Genomic DNA, 22,053 nt, shown 5'->3' with positions numbered 1-22,053 from the left:
GGCGCTGCTGTTTCCCACCCCAGTGAATTTTCAAAGATATATTTTTTAAGTGTCCTGATTTGTTTGAGAGGCTGTCAACTGGACCTGAGTGTGAAACGCAGCACCTATTGATACGCTCGGTGATGGTGAACTCGTCTCTGGCCTGTGGAGCAATGGGGGACACCAAGAGGGTTTTAACATAGTTGAGTCTGGGGCAGGTGAATTTAAATTTGGGTACTTAAGGTGGGGCACTTTAAACAAACACACATCAAATGTCTGTAATGTACGTTATTACTATTGGATGGAGCCTTTGGACCGATGTCAATCATAAAGCGAAGGTAGACTCAAAATGCTGGAGTAACTCAGCAGGTCAGGCAGCATCTCGGGAGAACATGGATACAGAGTGCTGGAGTAACTCAGCAGGTCAGGCAGCATCTCGGGAGAACATGGATACAGAGTGCTGGAGTAACTCAGCGGGTCAGGCAGCATCTCGGGAGAACATGGATACAGAGTGCTGGAGTAACTCAGCAGGTCAGGCAGCATCTCGGGAGAACATGGATACAGAGTGCTGGAGTAACTCAGCAGGTCAGGCAGCATCTCGGGAGAACATGGATACAGAGTGCTGGAGTAACTCAGCGAGTCAGGCAGCATCTCGGTAGAGGAGGAATGGGTGACATTTCGGGTCGAGACCCTTCTTCAGACTGAATCATAAAGCATTGCACAGACAAAGTGGAAGATGCTATGGTAGAGGTAGACATAGATTGGGATGTTACTTGGGAAACCAAGAAGAAATATCTCTGGTTAACGGTGTGGGAAGGAACTGCAGAGTCTGGTTTACACTGAAGATAAGACATAAAATGCTGGAGTAACTCAGCAGGCCAGGCAGCATCTCTGGAGAAAAGGTGATGTTTCAGGTCTGAAGAAGGGTCTCGACCCGAAACGTCACCTATTCCTTTTCTCCAGAGATGCTGCCTGACCCGCTGAGTTACTCCAACACTTTGTGTCCAATTCTGGTTAAAGATGGATGAACTGCATAAACTATGACCAGTGGGAAGAAGCAGAGATTGGTTTAAGGACAGCTGATGAGTTTGCTGAATGGACTAAGATATAACCATTATAATAACAGGATGTAAATATTGAAGGGAACTGGTTGGTGTGTGTGTATTTGGGGATGTGACGAGGGAGAAGGGTGCTCAAAGTAAAAGGATGACGTATGAGATGTAAAAAACTGCAGAGCTGAATTATTGGTTTAAAATTAGAGCACATGGTATTGGAGGCAGGGTACTGACATGGATAGAAAATTGGTTGACAGACAGAAAGCAAAGAGTGGGGATAAATGGGTCCCTTTCAGAATGGCAGGCAGTGACTAGTGGGGTACCGCAAGGCTCGGTGCTGGATGATGGGATTAAAAGTACCATTAGTAAATTTGCAGATGATACAAATCTGGGTAGTAGTGTGAACTGTGAGGAAGATGCTATGAGGTTGCAGGGTGACTTGGACAGGTTGTGTGAGTGGACGGATGCATGGCAGATGCAGTTTAATGTGGATAAGTGTGAGGTTATCCACTTTGGTGGTAAGAATAGGAAGGCAGAGTATTATCTGAATGGTGTCAAGTTAGGAAAAGGGGACATACAACGAGATCTGGGTGTCCTAGTGCATCAGACACTGAAAGGAAGCATGCAGGTACAGCAGGCAGTGAAGAAAGCCAATGGAATGTTATCATATCATATATATACAGCCGGAAACAGGCCTTTTCGGCCCACCAAGTCCGTGCCGCCCAGTGATCCCCGTACATTAACACTATCCTACACCCACTAGGGACAATTTTTACATTTACCCAGCCAATTAACCTACATACCTGTACGTCTTTGGAGTGTGGGAGGAAACCGAAGATCTCGGAGAAAACCCACGCAGGTCACGGGGAGAACGTACAAACTCCTTACAGTACAGCACCCGTAGTCAGGATCGAACCTGAGTCTCCGGCGCTGCATTCGCTGTAAAGCAGCAACTCTACCGCTGCGCTACCGTGCCGCCTTCATAACAAGAGGAGTTGAGTATAGGAGCAAAGAGGTCCTTCTGCAGTTGTACAGGGCTCTAGTGAGAGCGCACCTGGAGTACTGTGTGCAGTTTTTGTTTCCAAATTTGAGGAAGGATATTCTTGCTATTGTGGGCGTGCAGCGTAGGTTTACTAGGTTAATTCCCGGAATGGCGGGACTGTTATATGTTGAAAGACTGGAGCGACTAGGCTTGTATACATTGGAATTTAGAAGGATGAGAGGGGATCTAATCGAAACGTATGATTATTAAGGGGTTGGACACGTTAGAGGCAGGAAACATGTTCCCAATGTTGGGGGAGTCCAGAACAAGGGGCCACAGTTTAAGAATAAGGGGTAGGCCATTTTGAACGGAGATGAGGAAAAACTTTTTCAGTCAGAGAGTTGTAAATCTGTGGAATTCTCTACCTCAGAAGGCAGTGGAGGCCAATTCTCTGAATGCATTCAAGAGAGAGCTAGATAGAGCTTTAAGGATAGCGGAGTCAGGGGGTATGGGGAGAAGGCAGGAACGGGGTACTGATTGAGAATGATCATCCATGATCACATTGAATGGCGGTGCTGGCTTGAAGGGCCGAATGGCCTCCTCCTGCACCTATTGTCTATTGTCTAACTTAAGCAATAAATGTGGAGGGCATTTCAAAAGAAGCAGATGTAATTAAGTTGATTTATTTAAGGTGGATTAGTCAATGCCTCCATTCAGTCTTCTATATGGTCACAAGGTTATAAGGTCATAAGTGATAGGAGCAGCATTAGGCCATTCGGCCCATCAAGTCTACTCCACCATTCAATCATGGTTGATCTATCTCTCCCTCCCAACCCCATTCTCCTGCCTTCTCCCCGAAACCCCTGACACCCACACTAATCAAGAATCTATCTCTGCCTTAAAAGTATCCATTGACTTGGCCTCCACAGTCTTTTGTAGCAGAATTCCACAGATTCACCACCCTCTGACTCAAGAAATTCCTCCTCATCGCCTTCCTAAAGGAACAACCTTTTATTCTGATGCTATGACTGATGGTGCTAGACTCTCCGGCCGCTGGACTTTACATCCCGGTGCGGCTCGGCCGCTGGACTTTACATCCCGGTGCGGCTCGGCCGCTGGACTTTACATCCCGGTGCGGCTTGGCCGCTGGACTTTACATCCCGGTGCGGCTTGGCCGCTGGACTTAACAGTGCCCGGTGCAGCTCGGCTGCGGGGCTTAACATCACCCGGTGCAGCTCGGCTGCGGGGCTTAACATCGCCCGGTGCAGCTCGGCTGCGGGACTTTTCACCGCTGGTGCGGCTCGGCTGCGGGACTTAACATCGCCCGGTGCGGCTCGACCATGGGACTTAGCTGCGCAAGGCTTGGTCGCGGGCCTTTCATCGCCCGGTTCGGCCGCGGGACGTTTCAGCGCCCGGTGCGGGGACTGTGCGGGTCGGTCGGGGACGAGCTGTCTGTCCGTGGGCGTGGGGAAGAGAGTGGAAGTTTTGTTGCCTCCATCACAGTGAGGGGGTGTTTGGAGTCACTGTGATGGACGTTTGTGTTGGGGTCATGTGTCTTGTGTTCTTTTTTTTCTTTTTTCTATGACTGCTATGTAGTTTCGTTCGGTACTTCGGTACCGAACGACAAATAAAGCTCTGTTATATCTGTTATACTGTTATAGTGGAAACATCTTCTCCACATCAACTCTATCCAAGCCTTTCACTATCTGGTAAGTTTCAATGAGGTCCCCCCTTCATTCTTCTAAACTCCAGCGAGTACAGGTCCAGTGCCGTCAAACGCTGATCATATGTTAACCCACTCATTCCTGGCATCATTCTTGTAAACCTCCTTTGGAGGCAGAAGGTTCAGGCTGAAGATAGTGGCACAATGGCACGAATGGTAGTGTTGCTGCCTTCCAGCACTTCCAGCACTAGGGATGCGGGGGCTTGATCCTGGCTACAGGTGCAGTCTCTACGGCATTTGTACCTTCTCCCCGTGACCCCGAGAAGTGAAAACTCCTTGTGGGTTTTCTCCGAGTTCTTCGGTTTCCTCCTACACTGCAAAGATGTACAGGTTTGTTGGTTAATTGGCTAAGTGTAATTGTAAAACTGTCTCTCGTTAGTGTGTGGGGATCGCTGGTCGGTGCGGACTTGGTGGGCCGAAGGGCCTGTTTCCATGCTGTATCTCTAAACTAAACTAAACTAAACTAAACTAAACTAAACTAAACTGAACTAAACTAAACTAACCTAAACCGCCTTTTGGAAGAGGCAGTCCTGTGCTAATTGAAAAGTGCGTGCACAGGTTTAACAGCATAACACAACATGCCCCTAACGTGCTCATTACGCCTTTGAGGGAGACATAGGTTTCAGTTTAGTCTATTGTCACATGTACCGAGGTACAGTGAAAAGCTTTTGTGTGATAACCAGTCAGCGGAAAGTCTGATCAAAGATAATCAGGGGGTCTCCAATGAAGACTTCAGGTTGTGAAATGACCAGTGTGAGTGCTCAGATACCAAAGAATGAGAATGTCAGGCGAGGCTCGTGTTGACCTGTGTTTGCAAGACTTTGAGGAGTGAATGTGGCAGCTTCTTACCTCATTATTGGAGAGCTGGAACCAGGGCTGTTTGCCGTAGGTGAAGATCTCCCACAGGATGACTCCGAAGCTCCAAACGTCGCTCTCAGTGGTGAACTTGCGATACATGATGCTCTCAGGAGGCATCCAGCGGATGGGAAGCATGGTGTGACCTCCCACCTACAACACAAACAAACAAGGAGGTGACTGACTGACTGACCGAGCCACTGGGAACTCTCATGGAGAGCATTCCATACACCCTGACCTTTCTTCCCGGAATTCCCAATGGCCATGACACACAAGAGCAGCCATCCACTCCAGCATCAGGTCACATTTTACCATCCTGTTGACTATCTGTTATAGAGTAATAGAGCGATTCAGCACTGAAACAGGCCCTTCAGCCCAACACACCCCTGCTGCCCAAGATTGCCCATCTAAGCTCGTCCCATTTGCTTGAGTCTGAACCATATTCTTTGAAACCTTTCCTATCCATGTACTTGTCCAAATGTTTCCTAATGCTTGTTATTGTACATGTCTCAACTACTTCCTCGGGCAGCTCGAACACCCACCACCCACTGAGTGAAAAAGTTGCCTATTAGGTTCCTATTAAATCTTTCCCGCCTCACCTTCAACGTATGTCCACCGGTTCTTGATTTCCCGACTCTGGCTAAAAGATTCTAACTATTTTCCCTTGTGAACACCTCCATAATGTCACCCCTCAGCCTCCTGCATTGCCAGGCTAAAGTCCGAGGCTACCCAACCTCTCCCTACAGCTCAAGTCCTCGAGTCCTGGCAACATTCTTGGAAATCTTCTCTGCACACTTTCCAGTAAAAATACATCCTACGAGAGCAGGGCGACACAAAACTCCAAGTGTGGTCTCACCACAACTTGCACAACTTTACACAATCTACCTATATCTGTATTCAATTCCTTAAGTGAAGGCCACAAGCCTTCTTTACCACTCAATCTACCTGTGATGCCACAGGGAATTGTGTACTTGCTCTCCAAGATCCCTCTGCTCTATTCCTTTAAGATTCTTCTTAAAACCTCTATCTATATTAGATCTGCCCTCATAGCTTGGCTGTTTTATACTCAAGTTGCAGTTCAGTTTCAGTTCAGTGTAGTTTATTGTCACGTGTACCGAGGTACAGTGAAAAGCTTTTGTTGCGTGCTATCCAGTCAGTGGAAAGATAATACATAATTACAATCGAGCCATTTACAGTGTATAGATACGTGATGACTGTTCCAACCAACTAGGAACTAGGAACTAGGAATGGACCATATCTGTCTCTGCGTTAAAATATATCCCACAGATTCACCACCCTCTGACTAAAGACTTCTTTCCAAAAGAACATCCTTTAATTCTGAGGCTATGACCTCTAGTCCTAGACTCTCCCACTAATGGAAACATCCTCTCCACATCCCCTCTATCCATGCCTTTCACTATTCTCTGTTTCAATGAGATCCCCCCTCATTCGGCTAATGTCCAGCGAGTCCAGGCCCAGTACTGATACTGTTGGAAAGTGTACCACTGCAGCACATAATTGCAGGAATCTCTCTCTTACCATGCTACAAATCTCTTGCTTCACCTGTCCTGTCTGTCTCCATCTCCCAACGTGTCATTATAATCAGTGCAATGACTATTATTAAGCTGTGTACAGATGTTGCTGTTTGTGTGACTAACCATTTGTTGATTTAACACATTCATTTGGTGGAGGGTTTGTTCAGCTGTGTGTCTGATGGAATCTGGTAGTCATTAGACTTTACTTTAGACTTTAGAGATACAGCGCGGAAACAGGTCCTTTGGCCCACCGAGTCTGCACCGGGCCAGCGATCATCCCGTACACTAGCACTATCCTCTAGTCTTTGTATCATGTTGTGGATGTGTGCCTGACCCATCCAATATTTCCTAATAAAGCAGCCCACCCATTCCTGACCTGAGCTTAGTTAAATGTAGAAACAAGGAACTGCAGATGCAGGTTTATTTTAAAAAAAGACACAAAGTGCTGGAGTAACTCACTGGTCTGATGAAGGGTCCCAACCCGAAACATCGCCATGTTCTCCAGAGATGCTGCCTGACCCACCAAGTTACTTCAGTCCTTTGTGTCTTTTTCTGAGCTTAATTAATTTTCTCCAAATTGCTTCCAATGCATTGATATCCTTCATTAAATAAGGAGACCAACAGTGTTCACAGTAGTCCACTGTGGACTACAATGCACTGTGGACTACAATGCACTGTGGACTACAATGCACTGTGGACTACAATGCACTGTGGACTACAATGCACTGTGGACTACAATGCACTGTGGACTACAATGCATAGTGGACTACAATGCATAGTGGACTACAATGCATAGTGGACTACAATGCACTGTGGACTACAATGCTTCCAATGCATTGATATCCTTCATTAAATAAGGAGACCAGCAGTGTTCACAGTAGTCCAGATGTGGAGATGAATCTCACTAATGCTCTCTGTAACTCACCAGTTCGGTATTCAATTCCCTTCATGATACACTATAACATTGTCAGCTTTCTGAATTACTTGCTGTACCTGCACACTAACCTTTTGTGAACCATGGACACCCAGATCTCTCTGATCATTTAAACAATGTCCTTCTTTTCATTTCTTGCCAAAAAGGAAAAGTTCACATTTTCCTACATTATATTCTCCATGTGCCAGCTCATTGGCCATCACTTAATCTACCTTATGCAGTCTGTGTTTGTTCCCATCAGAAGTTATTATATTTGTGTCATCAGTAAATTGGGCAACTCTCTAGTGCCTTCCCTTCAAGTTGTATCCATTGGTAGTGGATAGCTGGATTCCCACACTAACTCCAGGTCTCGACACTCTTTACAACGTGTCAGCCAGTGAAAGACACCTTTATGCCCACACTCGATTTTGTAATTGCCAGCCAATTTCCTATCCAATCCAGTGTGTCACCTTTTACAAAACGAGCTCTTATTTTCCACAATGTTTGACACGGCACCTTATCAAAAGCCTTCTGGAAATCCAAATACACTACATCCATCAGATCCCCCTCTATCCATTGACTGTGTTCCTGCTTCAAAGAACAATCAATTGCTCAAGCATTAATCTTTTATGAAACCATTTGGCTTTACCTTTTTTTTAAAGTCCATTTTATTGCCTTTGATGATTTAGAGTATAGTTTAGAGAGATGGCATGGAGACAAGCCCTGAGGCCCACGCTGACCATACATAACCTGTTCACACTGCTTCTATGCTATCCCACTTTCTCATCCACTCCCTGCACACTAGCGACAATTTACTGAGGGCTAACTAACCAACAAACCAGCACATCTTTAAGAAATAGAGCACCCAGAGAAAACCCATGCATTCAATGCAAACTCCACACAGTCAGCACCCGAGGTTAGGATTGAACACGGATCTCCAGCATTGGGAGACAGCCTACTGCACCACTGTGCTGCACGACATTTATAGTTTCTACATTTTCCCAATGATAGTTAAACTAAGTGGCCGCCAGCTTCCTACTCTCCCATTTTGTATGAATGATTTACATTCCCTATTTTTCATTCTAAAGAAACCTTCGCCAAACCCAGCGCGTGAGGTGGGTGTGAGGTGAGTGTGAGATGGGTGTGAGATAAGTGTGAGATGGGTGTGAGATGGGTTGTAAGGTGAGTGTGAGGTGGGTGTGAGGTGGATGTGAGGTAAGTGTGAAGTGGGTGTGAGGAGGGTATGAGGTGCGTGTGAGGAGGGTGTAAGGTGGGGTTGAGATGAGTGTGAGGCAAGAATGTGAGGGGGTGTGAGATGGGGTTGAGATGGTTGTGGTTGGGTGTGGGAAGTGTGAGATGGGTGTGAGATGGGGTGAGGGGATGTGAGATGAGGTGAGGTGGGTGTGAGGCAAGCATGAGATGGGGTGGAGATGGGTGTGGGTGGGTGTGGGAGTGTGAGGTGGGTATTAGATGGGGCGAGGGGGTGTGGGAAATGTGAGCTGAATGTGAGGGGGTGTGGGTGAGTGTGAAGGGGTGTGAGGTGGGTGTGAGATGGCATGGGTGGGTGTGGGAGTGTGAGGTGAGTGAGAGGGGGTGTGGGTGAGTGTGAGGGGGTGTGGGAGTGTGAGGTGGGTGTGAGATGGTGTGAGGAGGTGTGGGTGGGTGTGGGAGTGTGAGGTGAGTGAGAGGGGGGTGTGGGTGAGTGTGAGGGAGTGTGAGGGGTGTGGGTGGGTGTGTGAGGTGGGTGTGAGATGGTGTGAGGGGGTGTGGGTGGGTGTGGGAAGTGTGAGGGGGTGTGGGTGGGTGCGGGAGTGTGAGGTGGGTGTGAGATGGTGTGAGGAGGTGTGGGTGGGTGTGGGAAGTGTGAGGGGGTGTGGGTGGGTTTGGGGAGTGTGAGGGGGTGTGGGTGGGTGTGGGTGGGTTTGGGGAGTGTGAGGTGAGTGTTAGGGGGTGTGAGGTGAGTGTGAGGGGGTGTGAGGTGGGTGTGAGGACCTTAACCTCATGCTGGAATAATTGAGAGGAGTAGCAAATAGTGAACAGCTGGAATGGACAACTGGATAGTGAGCATTATGGATGGGCAGAACAAGATGGTTGATTGGTTCAGTTATTTAGAGATTGTAAACCAACAGCGAACACATCACAAGCAAAACAGCCCAAGAAAGAAAGATTATTAACATCAACTGAGAGCAGAGCCCTGATCCGAATGAGAATACAGCACAGCATTGACTGGCAGGGCTGAGTGACCTGTGACATGAGGTCATAAGATCAGAAATGATAGGAGTAGAATCAGGCCATTCTTAAGTCTACTCCACTATTCAATCATGGCTGATCTATCCATGCTCCTGCCTTCTCCCCATTACCTCTGATCAAGAATCTATCTATCACTGCCTTAAATATATCCACTGACTTTGCTGTAAATTGCCCAACATTGGGAACATGTTTCCTGCCTCTAGCATGTCCAATCCCTTAATAATCATATGTTTCAATAAGATCCACTCATCCTTCTAAATTCCACTGTAAGCCCAGTCGCTTCAGTCTTTCAACATATGACGAAGGTATTTATTCACAAAATGCTGGAGCAACTCCAAAGACGTACAGATATGTAGGTTAATTGACTGGGTAAATGTAAAAATTGTCCCTAGTGTGTGTAGGATAGTGTTAATGTGCGGGGATCGCTGGGCGGCGCGGACTTGGTGGGCCTAAAAGGCCTGTTTCCGCGCTGTATCTGAAATATGAAAATAATATAATAAAAATAACTCAGCAGGTCAGGCAGCATCTCGGGAGAGAAGGAATGGGTGACGTTTCGGGTCGAGACCCTTCTTCACCCATTCCTTCTCTCCCGAGATGCTGCCTGACCTGCTCAGTTACTCCAGCATTTTGTGAATAAATACCTTCAATTTGTACCAGCATCTGCAGTTATCTTCTTTTCAACATATGACAGTCCAGCCATCCCGGGAATTAACCTCGTGAACCTATGCTGCACCCCCTCAATAGCAAGAATGTCCTTCCTCAAATTTGGAGACAAAACTGCACACAGTACTCCAGGTGTGGTCTCACCAGGGCCCTGTACAACTGCAGAAGAACCTCTTTGCTCCAATACTCAACTCCTCTCGTTATGAAGGCCAACGTGTCATTAGCTATCTCCACTGCCTGCTGTACCTGCATGCCTACTTTCAGTGACTGATGTACAAGGACACCCAGATCTCGTTGTACTTCCCCTTTTCCTAACTTAACACCATTCAGATAATAATCTGCCTTCCCGTTCTTGCCACCAAAGTGGATAACCTCACACTTATCCACATTAAACTGCATCTGCCATGCATCTGCCCACTCACCCACCCTGTCCAAGTCACCCTGCATCCTCATAGCATCCTCCTCACAGTTCACACTGCCACCCAGCTTTGTGATCATGGCTGATCATTAAATTCACAGCTCTCTGGGTGAAAAAGTTCCTTCTCACCTCAGTTTTAAATGGCCTCCCCTTTATTCTAAGACTGTGGCCCCTGGTTCTGGACATAACAAATTTTTTCCTCCTCACATACCTAAAGAAGCGTTTACTATCGTCCTTTATATTATTGGCTAGCTTACCTTCGTACCTCATCTTTTCTTCCCGTATTGCCTTTTTAGTTATCACAAAATGCTGGAGTAACTCAGCAGGTCAGGCAGCATCTTGGAGAGAAGGAATGGGTGACGTTTCGGGTCGAGACCCTTCTTCAGACTGATGTCAGGGGGGGCGGGACAAAGAAAGGATATAGGTGGAGACAGGAAGTGGGAGAACTGGGAAGGGGGAGGGGAAGAGAGGGACAGAGGAGCTATCTAAAGTTAGAGAAGTCAATGTTCATACCGCTGGGCTGCAAGCTGCCCAAGCGAAATATGAGGTGCTCTTCCTCCAATTTGCGCTGGGCCTCACTATGGCACTGGAGGAGGCCCATGACAGAAAGGTCAGACTGGGAATGGGAGGGGGAGTTGAAGTGCTCAGCCATCGGGAGATCAGGTTGATTAAGGCAGACTGAGCGAAGGTGTTGAGCGAAACGATCACCGAGCCTGCGTTTGGTCTCGCCGATGTAGAGAAGTTGACATCTGGAACAGCGGATACAATCGATGAGGTTGGAGGAGGTGCAGGTGAACCTCTGTCTCACCTGGAAAGACTGTTTGGGTCCTTTGATGGAGTCGAGGTGGGAGGTAAAGGGACAGGTGTTGTATCTCCTGCGGTTGCAGGGGAAAGTGCCCGGGGAGGGGGTGGTTTGGGTAGGAAGGGACGAGTGGACCAGGGAGTCAGGAGGGATCTTCTGTTGCTCTTTAAAAGTTTCCCAATCATCTGGCTTCCCGCTTATCTTTGCAATGTTATACGTCTTCTCTTTTATTTTTATACTGTCCTTGACTTCCCTTTTCAGCCACAGTCGCCTCTTACTCCCCTTAGAATCTTTCTTCCTCTTTGGAATGAACTGATCCTGCACCTTCTGTATTATTCCCAGAAATACCTGCCATTGTTGTTCCACTATCATCCCAGCTAGGGTCCCTTTCCAGTCAACTTTGGCCAGCTCCTCCCTCATGCCTCCATTGTCCCCTTTGTTCAACTGTAATACTGACACTTCCGATTTTCCCTTCACCCTCTTAAATTGGAGATTAAAACATCATACTACCCCCTAATGGCTCTTTTACATTCCCTTATCAAATCCAGTTTATTACACAACACTAAATCCAGAATTGTCTTCTCCCTAGTAGGCTCCAGTACAAGCTGCTCTAAAAATCCATCTCGGAGGCACTCCACAAACTCCCTCTCTTCGGGTCCAATACCAACCTGGTTTTTCCCAGTCTACCTGCATGTTGAAATCTTCCATAACCACCATAGCATTACCTTTGCAACATGCCACTTTCAACTCTCCAGGCTACTCTTCGGGGGCCTGTAGATAACTCCCATTAAGGTCTTTTTACCCTTACAATTCCTCACCTCTGTTCATACTGACTCTACATCTCCTGATTCGATGTCACGCCTCGCAAGGGACTGAATTTCATTCCTCACCTCCTCTGCCCACCTGTCTGTCTTTTCCATAAGACGTTTACCCTGAATATTCACTTCCCAGCCCTGGTCCTCTTGCAGCCATGTCTCTGTAATTCCCACAACATCAAACTTGCCAATTTCTAACTGAGTCTCAAGCTCATCCACTTTATTTTTTATACTTCACGCATTCATATACAGCACTTTAACTTCAGTATTCACCTCCCCTCTCATACTATTGGCCCTGGCAATACTCTCTTATCCCTTCTTGAACTTTCCTTCCCATTAATTCAGGAGACTTTTGAAACTTTTCCTGTACTCACTTGCCCTTTAATTCCATCTTGATATTCCCAATTTGTCAACTGTGCTGAGTTATTCCAGCTTTTTGTGTCTATCTTAGGTTTAAACCAGCATCTGCAGTTCCTTCCTACACAATCATCATTACCACCCTGTTTCTGTATTCTAGTCCTCCCGAAATTAATGAGGTTATCATTAACAGTCATGGGGTCATAGAGTGTCATAGAGTGATACAGTGTGGAAGCAGGCCCTTCGGCTCAACTTGCCCACTCCGGCCAACATGTCCCAGTTACACTAGTCCCACCTGCCTGCGTTTGGTCCATATCCCTCCAAACTTGTCCTATCCATGTACCTGTCTAACTGTTTCTTAGCGTTGGAATAGTCCCAGCCTCAACTATCTCCTTTGGCAGCTTGTTCCATACACCCACCACCCTTTGTGTGAAAAAGTTACCTTGGATTCCTATGAAATCTTTTCCCCTTCACCTTGAACCTATGTATTGCAAAATGATCTGGGTCCAGATAGCAACAAGCACCCTCTAATTGACTTCACAGTAGCATGCATGGGGCCCTGCCAACAACTTGCTGCAATTGATTTGTTGAAATGAATACATTTTCACACATCAGTGAAAGCAATATTAAATACTTCAGTAATGACTTCAATAATGACCCAACATTTAATTTTAGGAAAGTGGTTGTTAACTGGCACCTCAGGGGTGTAATTTACAGACATGTGATTTTGGGATTGAACAGCAGTAGTTTTAATATTTAACAGAAAATAATGCGCACAGTTTATTCCCTTTCTGTCCCTGAGAGTCTGTTTATTCAGTAGTGGATGCTGGGCTTATCCTGAGACATCTATCCCGAGGGTGGCTGCCTGCACCGACCTCCGTCATCGATCTCAAAAGGGAAAAGCCATGACTCAAACAAATGCCAATCATAAACAATCCCACAGATGCAGGGTGCTGGGTGTATGGAACGAGCTGCCAGAGGAGGTAGTTGAGACCGGGACTATTGCAACGTTTAACAAACAATGAAACAGGTACATCGATCGGACAGGTTTGGAGATAAATGGGCCAAACACAGGCAGGTGGGACTAGTGTAGATGGGACATTTTGGTCGATGTGGGCAAGTTGGGCCGAAGGGCCTGTTTCCATGTTGTACGACTCTATGACTCTGTCTACACTGGCAATCTGAAATAAACCCACAAAATGCAAGATGCAGAATGCGGAAATGGAGAAAGAGAAAGAAAGTTAAAATACTTCAGGCTTGAGATTCTTTATAAGAAACTGAAATGGACTCGGATGGTCTCAGGCCTGAAATGGTTAACTGCGCTTCATTTTCTGGAGATACTGCCTGATCTGTGAGTGTTTCCTGCCTGCTCTGTTTTCATTGAAGCTGCAGAACAATGTTTCAGCTTCCTCCCTTGCTGCTTTCCCCAGGTGACTTTGCCCAATGAATGTTAATAGGCACTTCGTCCACCCTTGTTGGACTGCAGGAGTTTGAGTCCATGGATTGAGATTATTTCCACTTGAAAATGCTTTACTCGATAAAGGATTCATTCAGCATCTTTAGTTCTTGACTAGACCTTGGACCCGTTGGGGCCAAACCTCTCCTGCAGTGGTGCAGCACCCTCTCCTCCCCCCCTCCTCCCCTCCTCCCCTCCCCCCCCCTCCCTCCCTTCTCCTTCCCCTCCCCTCCTCCCCTTCTCCTCCCCCTCCCCTCCATCCCCCTCCCTCCTCCCCCTTCCCGTCCTCCCATCCCCCTCCCTCCCTAGGAGATAGATTTAAACTTTAAAATGTGAATAAATTTTTAAAAAAACAGAGATTTCAATGACACTTCTTCCATTAGCACCAAAGGGATGACGGTGAGTAAGGTGGGCCTAAAATTGTTGCACTGTCGTGTACCGTTTTGGCTGTAGTTCAGGAACAAACAAACAAACAAACGAGAGTTTTAGTATATAGATTAATACGGGTGTCAGGGGTTATGTGGAGAAGGCAGGAGAATGGAGTTGAGAGGGAGAAATAGATCAGCCATGGTGGAGTAGACTTGATGGGCCGAAGGGCCTAATTCTGCTCCTAGGATTTTTGAATTTACAAATACAGATGGAGTGTGCCTGAAGACTTTCACTATGAACATGATAGAGAAAGGCTAGAGCAACTGAGATCATCTGAAGCAGAGTGCCATGTTCCTGAGTGGTGCATCAGCATTGCAGATGCCTCCGGTGAAACACTAGCTTCACAAACACTGGGCCTTATGGCAACAGACATTGATGGGCTGAGAAATCAGGATAACATTTTAAAACTCTCTGAAAATGTCTTCACCTTTTTATATGATCTCCAAACCCAGCCACAGGTCATTCAGATTATGAATCCAAATATTAACGGGATGGTGGGCTGCTAAACTCATCAGTCTGAAGAAAGGTCTCGACCCGAAAAGTCACCCATTCCTTCTCTCCAAGATGCTGCCTGACCTGCTGAGTTACTCTAGCATTGTGTGATGCCTAAGGGGAGGGTGGGGGGTAATTTAGACTTCAGACTTTAGAGATACAGAGGAAAACTGCCAGAGGATATTTTTAAGGTGGAGATTGATAGATTTTTGATTAGTATGGGTGTCAGGGGTTATGGGGAAAAGGCAGGAGAATGGTGTTGAGAGGGAAAGATGGATCAGCCATGATTGAATGGCGGAGTAGACTTGATGGGCTGAATGGCCTAATTCTGCTCCTACAACTTATGAACATGAACAGGCCCTTTGGCCCACCGAGTCCGTGCCGACCAGCGATCATCCTATACTAGCACTATCCTGCACACGAGGGACAATTTACAATTTACAAAAGTCAATTTACAGAAATGATGTCCATTCAAGAGTCAACAGTGCGGTGTTTAAAACCAACCTGTCCTTATTTCTCCAAATAGTTTTGAACTAATCCATTGGTTTATGGATTATGAGGACCTCAGGGAAATTAAACCCTACGATGCAAGAGGGAGACTTCTGTCGATGGATCTTTCCACAAATTAAAAAAAAATTAACCTATCACCAGTTCCCAGAGAACTGAAGTAAGTCAGTGGGTCACACGGGATCTCTGGAGGACATGGACTCTGGTCTTCTGCTCATGTAACTCCTTTCCATTCATCTGTGTCATAGAGTCATAGAGTCATAGAGTGATACAGTGTGGAAACAGGCCCTTTGGCCCAACTTGCCCACACCGGCCAATATGCCCCAGTTACAATTGTCCCACTTGCCTGCGCTTGGTCCATATCCCTTCAAACCTGTCCTATGCATGTGCCTGTCTAACTGTTTCTTAAACGTTGGGATAGTCCCAGGCTCAACTACCTCCTCTGGCAGCTTATTCCATACACCCACCACCCTTTGTGTGAAAAAGTTACCTCTTAGATTCCTGTGAAATCTTTTCCTCTTCACCATGAACCTATGTCCTCTGGTCCTCGATTCCCCCACTCTGGGCAAGAGATTCTGTGCATCTACCCGATCTATTCCTCTCATGATTTTATACATAATTTTATAAGATCTCCCTTCATCCTCCTGTGCTCTAAGGAATAGGGTCCCAGCCTACTCAACCTCTCCCTATAGCTCACACCCTCTAGTCCTGGCAACATCCTCATAAATCTTCTCTGAACACTTTCATGCTTGACAATATCTTTTCCATTACATGGTGAGGACAGAGTCATGGTGAGGACAGGAAGAACTATAACATGGTCAAGAACCAACTGTTGTGGACTTGCCTTGTTACCCAGTGACAGAGAGACCATGCAGAGATGTAGTTGATGGGCATGTAATCTGCTCCGTGAATAGGTGTAAGAAGGGCTTCCATAACAACCTACACTGTAATAAACGGTGCTAAATTAGCAGTAAGGCAGGAGCAATAAAACTTTACATTTATATGCTTCTTTTTAAAGGGAGGAGATATTACGAGGCACTTCGGAGAAATGTAATTTAAATAAAAAGCTTGATGCCAAACCAAAGATAAACGTAATAGAAAGAGTAGCTGAACAAGTCGGATAATAAAGATGGCCTCGACGGTGGAGAGTTTACGGAGGGACCTGAAGAGTATGCACTGAGATAAGACCATACGACATAGGAGCAGAGTTAGGCCATTCAGCCCATCGAGTGCTGCACTTAGTATAGTATAGTTTAGTTTAGTTTAGAGATACAGTGCGGAAACAAGCCATTTGGCCCACCAACGATCCCCACACACTAACACTATCCTGCACACACTAGGTGCAATTTTACATTTACATCAAGCCAATTAACCTTATGTCTTTGGAATGTGGAGGAAACCGAACATCTTGGAGAAAACCCACGTGGTCACAGGGAGAACGTACAAACTCCGTACAGACAGCATCCGTAGCCGGGATCAAACCCAGTTCTGGCGCTGCAAGACAGCAGCTCAACCGTTACGCCACCGTGCCGCCCTATTCCATCAAGGCTGATCTATTTCTCTCTCTCACCCCATTCCTCATACCCCCAACCTCATAGATGTGTAAGGGGCCAGACACAAACAAGTGTCAAAGCAGGGCAAGTTAATGGTTTATACCCATGTTGATATGGACTGTAGGGAACTGGTACTAATGTGAGTTAACAAGGTCAAGGGTAATGCATGAGTGAATGTGGATGCAAGAGCAGGTTCCAAAGCAGCATTTTGAAACTCGATTGTTGGCGAAGATAAGGGATGGGCAACCAACCAAAGAAACATTGAATGTAGGAGGGAACTGCAGATGCTGGTTTATACTAAAGATAGACACAAAATGCTGGAGTAACTCAGTGGGTCAGGCAGCATCTCTGGAGAGAAGGAATAGGTGACGTTTGGGTCGAGATGAATAGAAAATTGGTTGACAGACAGAAAGCAAAGAGTGGGGATAAATGGGTCCCTTTCAGAATGGCAGGCAGTGACTAGTGGGGTGCCGCAAGGCTCTGTGCTGGGACCACAGCTATTTACAATATACATCAATGACTTGGATGAAGGGATTAAAAGTACCATTAGCAAATTTGCAGATGATACAAAGCTGGGTGGTAGTGTGAACTGTGAGGAAGATGCTATGAGGTTGCAGGGTGACTTGGACAGGTTGTGTGAGTGGGCGGATGCATGGCAGATGCAGTTTAATGTGGATAAGTGTGAGGTTATCCACTTTGGTGGTAAGAATAGGAAGGCAGATTATTATCTGAATGGTGTCAAGTTAGGAAAAGGGGACGTACAACGAGATCTGGGTGTCCTAGTGCATCAGTCACTGAAAGGAAGCATGCAGGTACAGCAGGCAGTGAAGAAAGCCAATGGAATGTTGGCCTTCATAACAAGAGGAGTTGAGTATAGGAGCAAAGAGGTCCTTCTGCAGTTGTACAGGGCCCTAGTGAGACCGCACCTGGAGTACTGTGTGCAGTTTTGGTCTCCAAATTTGAGGAAGGATATTCTTTCTATTGAGGGCGTGCAGCGTAGGTTTACTAGGTTAATTCCCGGAATGGCGGGACTGTTATATGTTGAAAGACTGGAGCGACTAGGCTTGTATACACTGGAATTTAGAAGGATGAGAGGGGATCTTATCGAAACGTATAAGATTATTAAGGGGTTGGACACGTTAGAGACAGGAAACATGTTCCCAATGTTGGGAGAGTCCAGAACAAGGGGCCAGAGTTTAAGAATAAGGGGTAGGCCATTTAGAACGGAGATGAGGAAAAACTTTTTCAGTCAGAGAGTTGTGAATCTGTGGAATTCTCTGCCTCAGAAGGCAGTGGAGGCCAATTCTCTGAATGCATTTGAGAGAGCTAGATAGAGCTCTTAAGGATAGCGGAGTCAGGGAGTATGGGGAGAGGGCAGGAACGGGGTACTGATTGAGAATGATCAGCCATGATCACATTGAATGGTGGTGCTGGCTCGAAGGGCCGAATGGCCTACTCCTGCACCTATTGTCTATTGAGATTTCAGTCTCAAAAAGGGTCTCAACCCAAAACTACACCTATTCTTTTTCTCCAGAGATGCTACCTGAGCCGCTGAATTACTCCAATACTCTGTGTCTCTCTGAGGCACATCGATATTGACATCTGTAGGTAACTAACACATCAATTGTGGTTTCATCAATTTAGAAGTGAGGATACAGGGTGAGGGCCTTAGCTCCTGGGACACGAGGAAGCTGAGGTTGCAAATAATCTGTCCCAGCCTGAGATGGTGGTGTGAAGGTGCTTAACTTAAGCACACTGCTTCACTCAACACTGAATGCCTGTGAATGTATGGAGAAGACTAGGAGAGGGAGAGATAGATGCCATTGGCTTATGGGAAAATGGATCCAATGCTGGGCAGTCACAGAGGTGCAGTGCGTAGATAACAAAGAGGATGGGCTCAAGGATTAGTCACAGTGAAATATCTAAGGATACGGTGCAGGGAAGCTATTGTTTCAGATAACCTATCAATGGACAGTTGGATCTTGAACCTAACGATAGGTGCCTGACAGTGAAGGCATGATGGTATTCAGAGAGGCAACACACACAATGGCTACAAATGCAGGGGTTTAGAACATCAAACAGTACAGGAATGGGCCCTTCAGCCCACGATGTTTGTGCTGAGCACGATGTACAGTTAAACTGATCTCATCTGCCTGTACATGATTCATATCCCTCTATCCCCTGTACTTCCACGTGCCTATCGAAAAGCCTCTTAAACACCACCAGTGATTCTGCCTCCACCACCACCCCTGGCAATGCGTTCCAGGCCCCACTGCTATCTAGTAAAATACTTATCCTGCACATCTCCATTAAACATCTCCCTCTCCCCTTATCGCCATGCCCTCTAGTGTGGGGCGCTGCCACCCTGGGGAACAGGTTCTGTCTAACCTATCCATTATGTTATATACTTCCATCACGTCTCCCCTCAACCTCCAATGTTCCAGAGAAAAAAAATCCAAATCTGTACAACCTCTCCCTGTAGCTGAACCCCTCTAATGTCAGCAGCATTCTGGTAAACCTTCTCCACCGTCTCTAAAGCCTTCATATCTTTCCTGTAATGGACCAGAACTACCCTCTAATGTCTGGCAGCAACTTTACTCTTCCTCAATAACATGTGGTCGGTGACACGCCTACCTTAGGATGCTCAGAGGTCAGTGAGGCACTTGGTCTGCAGTGTTCCATGGTCAGTAGGCATCTACTCAGTCACCATCTGTGGTCAGTGAGATGCCTCCAATTAACAACTAGTGGCCAGGGAATCAGCCCACTGGTGACACACTGTGCTGAGCAAGTTCCCTGTCACGTTCTACGGGCAGTCAGATACCTTCTTCATAATGACGTGGTCTGTGAGATAATAAACTTACAATCACCTGCGGTCAGAGAGGTAGTAACCCCATGATGTCCTCTGGTCAATGAGCTAGCTATCATGTAATGTGCTCTGGTCAACGAAGTATCTACAATGAGGTAGACTCATCCCATAATTTGTAGGAAGGAACTGCAGATGCTGGTTTAAACTGAAGATGGGCACAAAAAGCTGGAGCAACTCAGCGGGTCAGGCAGCATCTCTGGAGAAAAGGAATAGATGATGCTTCAGGTCGAGACCCTTCTTCACGCTTAATCCCGTAATGTTCTGTGGTCAATGAGGTACCTACCCTGTAATGTCCTGTGTTCAGTGAAGTACCTGTCCTGCTGACCATCTTTGCACAGTCTTACCTGTCCTGTGTTGAGTGAGGTACCTGTCCTGTGTTGAGTGAGGTACCTGTCCTATGTTGAGTGAGGTACCTGTCCTATGTTGAGTGAGGTACCTACCCTGTGTTGAGTGAGGTATCTACCCTGTGTTGTGAGGTACCTGTCCTGTGTTGAGTGAGGTACCTGTCCTGTGTTGAGTGAGGTACCTACCCTGTGTTGAGTGAGGTACCTGTCCTGTGTTGAGTGAGGTATCTACCCTGTGTTGAGTGAGGTACCTACCCTGTGTTGAGTGAGGTATCTACCCTGTGTTGAGTGAGGTACCCACCCTGTGTTGAGTGAGGTACCTGTCCTGTGTTGAGTGAGGTACCTGTCCTGTGTTGAGTGAGGTACCTACCCTGTGTTGAGTGAGGTACCTGTCCTGTGTTGAGTGAGGTACCTGTCCTGTGTTGAGTGAGGTACCTGTCCTGTGTTGAGTGAGGTACCTGTCCTATGTTGAGTGAGGTACCTGTCCTGTGTTGAGTGAAGTACCTGTCCTGTGTTGAGTGAAGTACCCACCCTGTGTTGAGTGAAGTACCTGTCCTGTGTTGAGTGAGGTACCTACCCTGTGTTGAGTGAGGTACCTACCCTGTGTTGAGTGAAGTACCTGTCCTGTGTTGAGTGAGGTACCTACCCTGTGTTGAGTGAGGTACCTACCCTGTGTTGAGTGAGGTACCCACCCTGTGTTGAGTGAGGTACCCACCCTGTGTTGAGTGAGGTACCCACCCTGTGTTGAGTGAGGTACCTACCCTATGTTGAGTGAGGTACCTGTCCTATGTTGAGTGAGGTACCTGTCCTATGTTGAGTGAGGTACCTGTCCTATGTTGAGTGAGGTACCTGTCCTGTGTTGAGTGAGGTACCTGTCCTGTGTTGAGTGAGGTACCCACCCTGTGTTGAGTGAGGTACCTGTCCTGTGTTGAGTGAGGTACCTGTCCTGAGTGAGGTACCCACCCTGTGTTGAGTGAGGTACCTGTCCTGAGTGAGGTACCCACCCTGTGTTGAGTGAGGTACCTGTCCTGTGTTGAGTGAGGTACCTGTCCTATGTTGAGTGAGGTACCTACCCTGTGTTGAGTGAGGTACCTGTCCTATGTTGAGTGAGGTACCTGTCCTATGTTGAGTGAGGTACCTACCCTGTGTTGAGTGAGGTACCTGTCCTGTGTTGAGTGAGGTACCTGTCCTATGTTGAGTGAGGTACCTACCCTGTGTTGAGTGAGGTACCTGTCCTGTGTTGAGTGAGGTACCTACCCTGTGTTGAGTGAGGTACCTGTCCTGTGTTGAGTGAGGTACCTACCCTGTAATAGTCGGTACTGTAGACATCTCTTGACATTCCAAAGTCTCCGATCTTGACCTGCACGCTCGCTCCGACCAGGCAGTTACGAGTGGCCAAGTCCCTGTGTACAAAGTGTTGTGAGCCCAGGTACACCATGCCCGAGGCGATCTGCGTGGCGATGTTCAACATCTGCGCGATGGTCATCTCCCCCTTAATCCGCGGCTGTCCGTCCACCAGAATCATGGCATCCGGACCTCGAGCCCTGTGGAAGCAGCACACAGTCAGAGGCTAGACTCACTGGGCACGGACTTAAACATCACCAGCCCACAGAGGGTGGCAGCGAATGTACAGAGTGTGCTCCACAAGCCCTCAAATGCACCAGGCCATCCCTGCATCAATACCTTCCAGCAACTAAATATTGTGTTTAGTTTAGTTTAGAGATACAGCATGGAAACAGGCACTTTCGGCCCACCGGGTCCACGCCGACCAGCGATCCCCGCACATTAACACCATCCTATACCCACTAGGGACAATTTTATTTACATTTACTAAGCCAATTAACCTACAAACCTGTACGCCTTTGGACTGTGGGAGGAAACCAAAGATCTCGGAGAAAACCCACGCAGGTCACAGGGAGAACGTACAAACTCCGTGCAGACAGCGCCCGTAGTCAGGATCAAACCCGGGTCTCCGGCGCTGCATTCGCTATAAGGCAACAACTCTACCGCTGTTTTATCTCTATTTATTCGTGGGATGTAGAGAGTGGTGTTAATTAAA

At 47.0% G+C, this 22,053-nt stretch overlaps 1 protein-coding gene across 1 annotated transcript in view; it reads right to left on the bottom strand.

Moving 5' to 3' along the window:
- Positions 1-22,053, bottom strand: part of LOC144609086 (NT-3 growth factor receptor-like) — a 682,437-nt gene that overhangs the window by 7,296 nt on the left and 653,088 nt on the right. Inside the window, exons 14-15 of the mRNA XM_078427465.1 lie at positions 21,298-21,538; positions 4,589-4,747 (exon numbers count right to left, since the gene is read on the bottom strand). Of these exons, the coding sequence (XP_078283591.1) occupies positions 4,589-4,747; positions 21,298-21,538 (400 nt within the window). The remainder of the gene's footprint in view (positions 1-4,588; positions 4,748-21,297; positions 21,539-22,053) is intronic.

This window comes from Rhinoraja longicauda, chromosome 33, assembly GCF_053455715.1.
Source record: "Rhinoraja longicauda isolate Sanriku21f chromosome 33, sRhiLon1.1, whole genome shotgun sequence".
Lineage (NCBI taxonomy): Eukaryota > Metazoa > Chordata > Chondrichthyes > Rajiformes > Arhynchobatidae > Rhinoraja > Rhinoraja longicauda.
Note: the sequence above shows the minus strand (reverse complement) of the source record. Positions and strands in the feature narration are given on the sequence as shown.